We start from the raw sequence: 10,228 nt of genomic DNA, 5'->3' as shown, positions 1-10,228 counted from the left end.
TATTAAATAATAAAAATTAAAATTAAATCAAATCAAAATAATCAAAACAAGAAATGAAAATATGAATCAAATGAAAATAAATAAAATAGAAAAATAAGAAATAAAGAAATAATAAGAATAAAGAAGAAGAATAAGAAAGAAAAGAAATATAAATAATATTAATAATAAAATAAAATAAGAAATGAAAAATATAATAATAATGATAAATAATAAAAATATGAAAGAATAAAGATAATAATAATATAAAATGATGATATTAAAGAAATTATTAAAATATAAAATAAAGATAAAAGAAATTATTAAAATATAAAATAAATTCATTTTAATATAATTCATTTAAATAATTAAACAATAAAATTATTTTATAATATTGAAATATTTCATAAATATAATAAGAAAGAACAAATAAAAGAATATAGAAAAATAAATAAAAGAATAATAAATAATAAAATAAAATAATCAATATATTAAAAAGAAAAAAAGATAATAAATAATACATATAAATAAAAATCATAAAAATAAAAATGAATAAAATAATTTCATAAATAAAGTAATGTTAAATAATTTGCATCAATAAATTAAACGCTTTTTTTTATTTCATATTTCTAATTTCTATAATAAAAAATATATCCATTATTTCATCATTATTTTCATCTTTTATTATCTCTTTTTGAATTATTCTTTTTTATCTTCTTTCTTTTTATATTCTCAACATTCTACTTTTATTCTTTTCATCTTCTTCTACTTCTTAATTTCACTTTTTCTTTTATATCATTCTTTTTCATCATTTTTCTCTTATTTCCTTTTTTTCGTTGCCTATTTATTCTATAAATATTATTTATTAATTAATTTATATAATTGTATTTATAATTTTTTCGTTACTTTGAAGATTAATCTCATAATATCTATATCTCATTCAAATAAATATCTTTATTTATAATACAAATATACTTAGTATTATCTTTATTATTCTTTATTATTTCTTTGTTCATTTCTCTTTTAATTATTAATTTAGTATTAAATTAAATATTTTCTTTATTCACAAAATATTCTTTAAATATATCAATACTTCTATTATCTTTTATTTTCTATTTTTATAAACTTTATTTATTTTTTAAATACGTATTTCTCTACTTCATTACTATTATTATTATTTTTACTTTATATCATTTTAAATAATACTTCATTCATTCTATTTTAATCTTTCTTATTACTTATTCTTTGTTCGTTATTTTTTAATATTATTATTCCTTCATTTTTATTCTCATATCTTATTGTTTGTTAATCATTATTTTATATCAATTTCTTTATTAGTTGTTTGTTAATTATTTCTTTTTATTTTATAATTTTATATGTTCTTAAATCTTTAAATTTTCTTTTATTTTGTTTATTCATATTTATACAATATTATTCCTATTTATTATTTACTCTTTTATTACTTTTTATTTTAATTATTTTATATATTCTTCTATTTATTTTCTTTATTATTTATATATCTTTTAATTTTAATCATTTTATTTATATGACTTTCTATATTTATTTTGAATCATTATTTTATCATTTTTGATATTTTATTCTATTTCTTTATCGTTTATATTATCTATTTTTCCTTTTCTACTTTCCTTTTAATTTTTTATTTCTATTCTCTCTGTTTCTTCTGTATAATACTTTATTATTCTATTCTTTTCACTTTGCATATCTCTCTTTTAATTTATTTCTTCTTTAAACATTAACTTTCTTTTATCTCTCTTTCAATTTATTCAACTTCTTTTATCCATCTTATTCATTCTTTATTCTTTATATTTTCTTTTATTTTCTCTTTTTCTGTATTTCCTCTTACTCTTTCTTCATTTCTCCATTCTTGTATTTAACTTCCTCATTTCTAATCATCACCATTCCCTTTTCATTTCATTTTATTCATTCTTTCTCTTTTTTATTTAACATTCTTTAATTCTTTTGTCTTACTTCTTGCCTCATGAACTTTATCTTCTTTTCCTTTTTTTGGACAAAACCTAATTAATGTTGCTAAGAAAAACCAATTAGTAATAGCACAACTATTTGTTAAATACTAGGATTGAAGAGAATTGATGATACGCAAATTCAAAACTCTCATACAGTTCTTTTGGGTCAATGCATAAATTACTATCAACAGCAAAACTAACAAAAAGATCACCCCCACTTCCAATAAAACTAACACCATTGCCAGTTGTTCCCAAGTGAGGAACAAAACCAATAAAATCTTCAATTTCAGAACCAAAAAATTTCACTTTTTCTTGTGGACCTGGTAATGAGGTTACATTTAATGTAGCCTTTTGTGATACAATTTTAATACCTATTGACTCTATCCAATCAGGAAGCATTCCAACAAGACATTGGAGAAGATAATAAGAATAAGACTCAACACTTTCCTTTGCATTGTCTAATTGTTTTTTCATATATTTGACAAGGGAGTATAAGTCTGTTTCTTGTAATGGTAATTTCATTAATAATAATCCAATTTTATTCCCCAGTTTGATTTGAGGTTCAAAAGGTCTTAGATTGGTTGCGATATAGAATTGTAATTGTTTACTTGAACTTCCCTTTCTTTTTAATATGTTAGAATAACTGAGATTCATACAAGAGAATAACAATGAATTTAACGTACCATCGTAACACCTTGCAATGGATTTAATATTTTCAATTGAATCAAGTTTCTTCCAGAATACTAATTGTTTTCCACTCAATGGTTTCCTTAGTTCTTTTGTAAAATCACCTCTCACAAAAAAGGATTTAACCATATAATAAGGGATTATTAAAACTTTCCAAAATCTTTTAAAAATTGTTATTGGTTGTTGTTTATCTGCTAAACATGATAATTTAGGAACTTCTTTAGTTATATCCAAAATGTGATAATTTGATTCTTCATTAAAAATAATCGAAGATATATGTTGTGTAGAGTCTTTCAATAATCTCATTGCAGCCATTCCATCACAGTAACAATGAGAAACTCTTGCTAGAATTCTCCATTCATTCATTACATTAGTATAAAAGTATATTTTCCATTGAGGTTTATCAGTATCTAATGGAACTGATTTATGTTTTTCTAATATGTTTATATATTGTTCATATGAACCAAATACAGTATTATCAATGGTGATATGATCATCAATATTTATTGGAACAGATTCTAGTATATAATAACTATTCAACTTAACAATTCTTTGACAAAATCTTTTGTGTTTAGTAAATTCTAGAAAAAGTAATTGTTTAGCATTTTTCCAATCAATCTGTCCTTTTCCACCAATACTTGCAGTGATCACCATTGGATTCTCTGGTGTAGTCAATCTGTACCAACAAACATCAACCAAATCCATAAATTCTTTACCTTCACCAAGGTTAGGTTTATTAAGAATAAATAATAAGAATTCAGTTAAAAATGGAAAAAATATAGATAAGAGTGTATAGAATGGGTTTCTTCTAAAGATCAAAGATAAGACATAGGTTAGAAGTATATTAATCAAGTAAGCAATAATAAATGAAATGATAAAAAATCCCATCTCAAGAATAAGTGACCCCTTGTTTTTTTTAGTTTAGATCATCACTTTTCCACAGAAATAGACTAATTAACTATTTTACTAGGAAAACGTTCAAACTAATTTGACAAAAGTCTCATCAATATTCTTTTTAATCGATTAATATTCTTTTCTATGTTCGTTTTTGCAATAAGAGTCATCGATCTCTATTTCTATTCTTAAATTGTTGATATTAAGAAAATATAATTTCAATCCATTATTGTTATTATTGTTATAAATAACAGATATAAAAGAAAACTGAATAAATAAAACTAAAAAATAAGTAAAAAGAAAGAAGAGATGATAATATATTATATAATTTATATTATAAGTTTAGTTTTTGCTATTGATGACAATGACTTTATTTTAGAAGAAAAGGTAAATGAAGAGTACCAATTTTATGATGACTTTGACTATGATTTTGATGATGAAAATGAATTGGAATAGAGAATGAAACTAATAAAAGAGAGTATTAAATTGGTTTCCTTGAAGTATAAGAAAATGTTTTGGAATAAAAGTAGATACCAAATTTGGTTTACCTAATAAATCATCAGGGGAATAGATATAAAAATAATTATTAATTAAAGGAAAGATAAAACCTTTTAAAATGTTTAAAGGTTTAAGCAAATTAATGCAATAACTATTCCAAAATACAATTTTAAAATGAGATTCATTGTATTTAAAAATAAACAATTCTGTTATGATTTTGAAAGAAATTTTAATGGATTATTAGGAGAGTTATGGTTATTTAAACTAAAAAGGAAAATATTTTCATCAGATTTTCCAATCCATTCAGAGAATTGATTTAGCTGTTGGGTGGTTCTTTTAGTTAGTATTTGAGAATGATAAGTACCAAATAAATCATTTTCATCTGTTTGAATTAACAGAACAACATTATTTTTTTTTTCATATAATATTCTTTGAATTTGTTGAATAGTAAATGCTTCAAAACAGTTGTCGTAAGTGATTTGAAGTTGAGTACAATTAGTCAATTGACTTAATGATTCTATAAAAATAAATTCAAAATAAAAGAACTAGATAAACTTTTTAAATTTTATAATAAAATCTAATTTAAAATTAATAACAAAAATATTTAAAGAAACATTCAAATCATTTAATTCTTTTTAATTATTAATTTAGAAGAATCTATATCATCTAGTAGTGTTGGATATTCAGAATTTTGCATTAATATTGAAGGAATAGGCGGACTTTGGATTCTTTCAATAACAATTTCAGATTCATAATCAATAGTGATATGATTAACTTTTTCAATAAATTCATTTAAAATTGTATTAATTTCATTAAATAATTCATTTAATGATTCATAACTTTTTTGAAATAAACTTTTTAATGGAAGATGTTTTTGTTTTAATTTTTTATCGTCTTCATTTAATAAATTACATTGTTCTTTAATAAAGTCAATCACCCCACTTTCATCAAAAATTTTTTGAATAGCAATTTTAGTTTTTTCAATACTTTCTTTAAAAATTTCTTGTTCAAATCTATTTTTTTGTTTTTCTTCTTCTATTGAATCTTTCATTTTTTTCATTATTTTTTCTTCATTTCCATTATCTTTTTGTATTTCAATTTCTAATTCTTTTTTTACTTCTTCAATTTTTTCTTGAATTTTTTGGTCAAATATTTCCATACATTCATCCATTTTAATTTCATTTTCAATAGGAAAATATTCACTATTTTTTTCTTTAATAGAATTACTAATAATTGTTTGATATTTTTGAATAATTAATTCTATTTCTTTATTCATTTCTGGTATTAATTCTTTTATTTCTTTTTTGATTTCTTCTTTATTTCTTTGAATTTGAAAAATTTCTTTTTCTTTTACTTTTTCTTTTTCATTCAGTTCTTCTTCCATTTCTTTTTTTTGTTGTTGAATAAATTGAATAAGTAATTGAAATTGTTCAATAATTTTATCTTCAACTGGACTCCATCTACTTTTTCCTTGCTCTAGCCTATTAATTATTTGATTTATAAGAATTTCAAAATCATTAATTTCCTTTTGGTTTTCTTCTAATACTTCTTCTATTATTTTTATTGTTTTTTTCCCATCATATTTAAATGAAATAATTACTTTGTTTAACATTTCATTAATTTCATTCATTGACGAATATTTTGGAAGTTCTACTTTTCTACATTCTTCTCCTTCTAAATGGTTGTTTATTTCTTTCATTAATTCAATAATTTTTTCTTCTCCTTCATCATATTTTTTTTTAAATTCATCAATATCTATTCTACATTCATTAATACTTTTTTCAATATATTCTTTTTGTCTTTGTGCTTCCTCAACTTGTTTTTGAATCATATCTTCTATTTGTTTATTATGTTCTTCAATTTTTTTAGCTAAATCAATCATTTCTGTAATTTTGTCTCTAAGTTCTAATTCAGTTCTTTTCTTTTTTGTAATATATTCATTTGCTATTAAAATCTTTTGATTAATTTTATTGTATTCTGGTTCTGATTCTTTTCTAACTCTTTGAATTAAACTACCAATTTGAACATTGGTGTATCTTTGATTTTGAATTTCTTGTTGAAGTTTTTTAGCTTCCAATGCTTCTTTAGAAATAACGTTTTTTCGAAGAAGATCAGAATATTGATAATTTAATTGTTTTATTTCTTCATCTAAATAATTATCATAAACTGATTTTAATATATGTCTTGAATATATTGGAACATTCTTAATAGTTTTTAATTTATTTAAAAACTTTAATGTCTGAATAGTTTCTTGTTGATTTATTGATGAAATACATCCAATTGCTATTAAAAATCCTTGTCCACCTAATACCTCTTGTAAAATACGTGTAATATCATTATTCTTTGTAGATAACCTCATTCTTTGTTCTCTAGTTGATTCAACATAACAATTTAATCCATTAAGTAAACTACCTTTATGATTACTTTGTTCCCAACAACATGGAAGATCAATAAATGTAATTCTTCCACAATCAATATATTCTTTTTGTCCTCTTTTTTCTTCTTCTGATGAAATTACTGAAGCTGAAAATACTCTACAAACATTTTGAAGTTTTTCTATTTCATTCTTTTTTCTCTCTTTTCGAAGAACATTTAACTTAGAAAAGACTTGTGATGTAGTACTTTCTGTTACTGTTAGTTCTGTTGCACAGAGAAACATAACTCCTCCAAGTTGGTTTTTAAATTTCTTTGTTGGTTCTTTCAGTAAAACATTGCTCTCACCTTCACATAACAAATCACTAATCTTTTTATCTTCAATTTGAATATAACTCACTCGAATTGTATATCTTCCTTTTGTTTTTAATTCTTCAATAAGTGCATTAATTGATCGTGGGATCAACCCAGCATTAGTAAAATCAATAGTATTAAAATGCCCTTCTAAACTAAATGTTTTTCCAGACTTTTTTCCTCCATAACACATAACATAAAGATCAGTCCCTTCAATGACTCTTTTAATCATCTTACTTACTGTATCTTTGAAGAATGTTTCTTGATCTTTTCCTTTCATAATTGCATCAATATTATATTCCGTCTTTTCATTACTCAAATCTCCTTCAAAAGTATTTGTTGTTCTTATCACTGTTTGCATTAATTATCACTTTCTTTCTTTAGTCTTTTTTTTATGATTTTTTTTAGATTTTGTATGATTTTCTTTTCTTAATCACAAAATTTTAAATAAAAAGTGTTATTCTTTCTAACTTTAAATTCTTTAAAAACTATAAATAGAATATATCAAAATTTTAAATAAAAAAATGTTATTCTTACTTTTTCTTTTATTTCTAATCTCCTTTTTATGACAATCTAAAAGTAATTTGATTAATAATGAAAAACTTAAGAACAAAGCAAATATCTTTAGGTCTTGTTGTTTTTAATTATAATTAGTCTCTTCAAATAAAGTACAATGAAATTATTATAAATTATAAATTATAGAATAGTTTTAGAGATAATTAATAATAATAGAGAAACTTTTTAATTACTTCAACTTGAATAACAAAATAATTAAATAAAAAATAAGTATTAAACTCTTATAAATTTAAATATCTTTAAATTTATTAGTAAAAAAAGGTTACACTGACTCAACTCTTCAAACAAAAGATAACTTATTCTTCGAAGGTAGTTATGGAATATACTAAGACATTCATAATATAACAATAATAAAAAACTAAAAATATTGGAAGAACTTATACAATAACTTATAAAGTAAGAAATAAAATAAATACAAATAAAATTTACTAAGTTTACTCAATAAAAAAAATATAAGAAAAATTAAAATAAAAAAAAATTTATTTTATAAAATTAATAACGTAGTAAGTTAAAAAGGTTAAATAGTAAAACAATTAAAATATTAGAGACATCCTGTATATAATCTACTTGTATCAACACTTGACATTCCCTTAGATGATGGCGTTCTTTTAAAGGTTACTGCACGTGTTCCAGTACAAGGGACTGGTGGCATCAATTGAATCTTACGTTGATTTTTATTTTTTAATGAAGCAGGTGTGGCTGAATTACTTTCAGACTCTGTAACTGACTCTGTAACTGAATCGTCTCTACTTAAAGTATTACCTTTAGTATGACTCATATAGTCCATAATTTTAACTGCATCTCCTCTTGTTTCTGGGTGTTTAATTCTTGGAGTCATCATAGCATCTAAATCATATGATGGAACTTCAGCTAACACACATTCACCAACACCATCTTCAATTTTAGTTTCTAATTTCTTTACTCTAGCAATTTCATTTCTTAGTACTCTAACAATATGTCCTATTTTTCTTCCTTCTTCAGTTAACGCTGAAATAACTTCATCATCAGCATCACTTTGGTCTGTATATTCATTAAAATTACGTTTAAATTCTTTTTGCATTTCAACTGCTTTATTAAAGAAAGCTTCATCACATTGTAATTGATGTCTTATTTGTAATGATCCATTTCTTAATAAGTTACTTTTCTTTAGTGGTTCTTTACACAACTCATGGAAATCACTCATTTCTTGAAGTAATTTTCTAAATTCTGGAGATAAGACTGAGAATATTTCTTTATCAATATCATTTCTCACAATAGGTGGTTTTGGTAATAATGAAGTAGATGATGGAATAAATTTTCCTTCTCCATCTTCAGGTAATGAAGGGGTATGAGTAGTTGATGAATTTGATGAGTCATCATCATATTCAGGATAGACTAATGGTGGAAATACAAGTCCTTTCTTTGTATATTTTTTATATAATTCTTGATAATGTTCTGTTTGAGGTAAAGCCATTACCAACTGAACCAAATTCATTGCTTTTAATTGTGTCAATGTTGGTTTAGATTTAAACAGTCCAATTAATTTCTACTCGTATGTTATTTAAAACTCATATAAACCAAATTTTTGGTTAAATAAAACAAACATCAAATTGGGCCATTTTTTCTAATGCTTTAACAAATTCTTTATCTTTAATAAATACATCAAAACCTTTTACTTTTACTACAAGAAATTCCATTAAGCATAAACAATAATAGACTTCTAATGAAGCGATAAATCTGAATGGATGTGATTTAAGTTTATTTAATAATTGTAATCGAAGAACTGGACATGTTTGTTCTTGTTTTCTTAAAACATGTGCTATTTTTATATATAACTTAATATTAGGAGTAGGGTTATAATCACCAACTGCATTATCAAGTAATGTACTTAAGGGTATACTACGTTTCTTCATTCAACAAATCCCAGTTGTGATTTTCTAGTGAAATGTTTTTTTTAGAAGGGTTTCTTTCCATCAAATTTTTCTTTTTCAAAAATTGTACTTTTTCTATCTCCCTTTTTCTATTTATGTTATTTTTAATAATACTTTTATCATTTCTCAGTAGTTTTTTATTTTTAGTTCAAAATAAGAAGATTTTTAAGTATGAAAAAATAGAAATAAAAATAGAACTGGGCATTTTATTGAAATAATAAAATAAACTATTTAATCTATAAAAATTTATAAGAATAGTTTTATTGACTTTCTGGACAATTTCGTGATTGTAAAATGATTTTGGTGTATGAGGAGTAATTGTATGATAGTTTCCTTATTGTTACTGTTCTAACCTTTGTCTTTTAGTAATAAATTTACCATTAACTTCTAAATATTTAGTTAATTTAACTTTTGTTAGTAGTTAAGTAATTTCTATTCTAGTTCGTATCATTATTGTGTCGTTTGATAATATAAAGTTTTAAAGAAAACTTTATTTATTTTTATTGACTTGATTAGTCTAAAAGATTCCTTTTTTTTTTTTAATTGTTTTCTTTGTTGGTCATTGTACAATAATAATAAGAAATAAACATTCTTTTATTTGTTTTTAAGAGAAATAACAATTACCTTTCATCTTAGAACAGTGATACTCTTTATTACATTTCTAATAATGTCTTTATATTACTTAATTAAGTATTTCACAATGGCAGTGACTACTAAGATTCGTGTATTTATAAAATGTTTTTGATATAACTTATTTTTTGGTAGTTTATTATTAACATATTATCTCTATTCCTGAGGAAATGGCGTAAGTTGAGACATAGTCCTTTTTTGAGGGAGGAGACACGTTTGTTGTTCTTCTTTTTATATTAGCAGTAATAGTAATTTTTGGTTATAATTTTTGAAGCAAGTATTATTTGTTAGGAATTATGAGTGAAGAAAGGTTTCTGAACCTAATTTCTACTGGCTATACAATGG

The 10,228-nt window shown here is 22.7% G+C and overlaps 3 protein-coding genes across 3 annotated transcripts, besides 25 other annotated features; all 3 read right to left on the bottom strand.

Moving 5' to 3' along the window:
* Positions 1–28: a sequence feature (AT_rich).
* A 40-nt stretch (positions 29–68) lies between these two features.
* Positions 69–241: a microsatellite.
* A 28-nt stretch (positions 242–269) lies between these two features.
* Positions 270–458: a microsatellite.
* Positions 383–550: a microsatellite.
* A 36-nt stretch (positions 551–586) lies between these two features.
* Positions 587–630: a sequence feature (AT_rich).
* A 3-nt stretch (positions 631–633) lies between these two features.
* Positions 634–810: a microsatellite.
* A 7-nt stretch (positions 811–817) lies between these two features.
* Positions 818–876: a sequence feature (AT_rich).
* A 70-nt stretch (positions 877–946) lies between these two features.
* Positions 947–1,040: a microsatellite.
* A 39-nt stretch (positions 1,041–1,079) lies between these two features.
* Positions 1,080–1,279: a microsatellite.
* Positions 1,155–1,343: a microsatellite.
* Positions 1,329–1,508: a microsatellite.
* Positions 1,431–1,607: a microsatellite.
* Positions 1,513–1,646: a microsatellite.
* Positions 1,647–1,672: 26 nt separating this feature from the next.
* Positions 1,673–1,853: a microsatellite.
* Positions 1,765–1,938: a microsatellite.
* Positions 1,939–2,054: 116 nt separating this feature from the next.
* Positions 2,055–3,536, bottom strand: EDI_115570 (uncharacterized protein; the record flags this gene model as incomplete). The annotated part of the gene is made up of 1 exon (XM_001737980.1): positions 2,055–3,536. The coding sequence occupies one exon, from the start codon at positions 3,534–3,536 to the stop codon at positions 2,055–2,057; it is 1,482 nt and encodes a 493-aa protein (XP_001738032.1).
* A 318-nt stretch (positions 3,537–3,854) lies between these two features.
* Positions 3,855–3,882: a sequence feature (AT_rich).
* A 231-nt stretch (positions 3,883–4,113) lies between these two features.
* Positions 4,114–4,137: a sequence feature (AT_rich).
* Positions 4,138–4,558: 421 nt separating this feature from the next.
* Positions 4,559–4,690: a sequence feature (AT_rich).
* Positions 4,666–7,128, bottom strand: EDI_115560 (chromosome-associated kinesin KIF4A, putative; the record flags this gene model as incomplete). Its single annotated transcript, XM_001737979.1, has 1 exon — positions 4,666–7,128. The coding sequence occupies one exon, from the start codon at positions 7,126–7,128 to the stop codon at positions 4,666–4,668; it is 2,463 nt and encodes an 820-aa protein (XP_001738031.1).
* Positions 4,822–4,870: a sequence feature (AT_rich).
* Positions 5,059–5,182: a microsatellite.
* Positions 5,299–5,441: a microsatellite.
* Positions 7,129–7,238: 110 nt separating the features above from the next.
* Positions 7,239–7,293: a sequence feature (AT_rich).
* Positions 7,294–7,443: 150 nt separating this feature from the next.
* Positions 7,444–7,603: a sequence feature (AT_rich).
* A 76-nt stretch (positions 7,604–7,679) lies between these two features.
* Positions 7,680–7,822: a microsatellite.
* A 62-nt stretch (positions 7,823–7,884) lies between these two features.
* Positions 7,885–9,235, bottom strand: EDI_115550 (uncharacterized protein; the record flags this gene model as incomplete). The annotated part of the gene is made up of 2 exons (XM_001737978.1): positions 7,885–8,868; positions 8,927–9,235. The coding sequence occupies 2 exons, from the start codon at positions 9,233–9,235 to the stop codon at positions 7,885–7,887; spliced, it is 1,293 nt and encodes a 430-aa protein (XP_001738030.1).
* Positions 9,236–9,456: 221 nt separating this feature from the next.
* Positions 9,457–9,505: a sequence feature (AT_rich).
* Positions 9,506–10,228: the final 723 nt, after the last annotated feature.

The sequence above is a fragment of the Entamoeba dispar genome, genomic scaffold, assembly GCF_000209125.1.
Source record: "Entamoeba dispar SAW760 scf_1105229461017 genomic scaffold, whole genome shotgun sequence".
Taxonomy (NCBI): Eukaryota; Evosea; order Mastigamoebida; family Endamoebidae; genus Entamoeba; species Entamoeba dispar.
The sequence above is the reverse complement of the archived record's forward strand: the minus strand, read 5'-3'. Positions and strand labels throughout refer to the sequence as shown.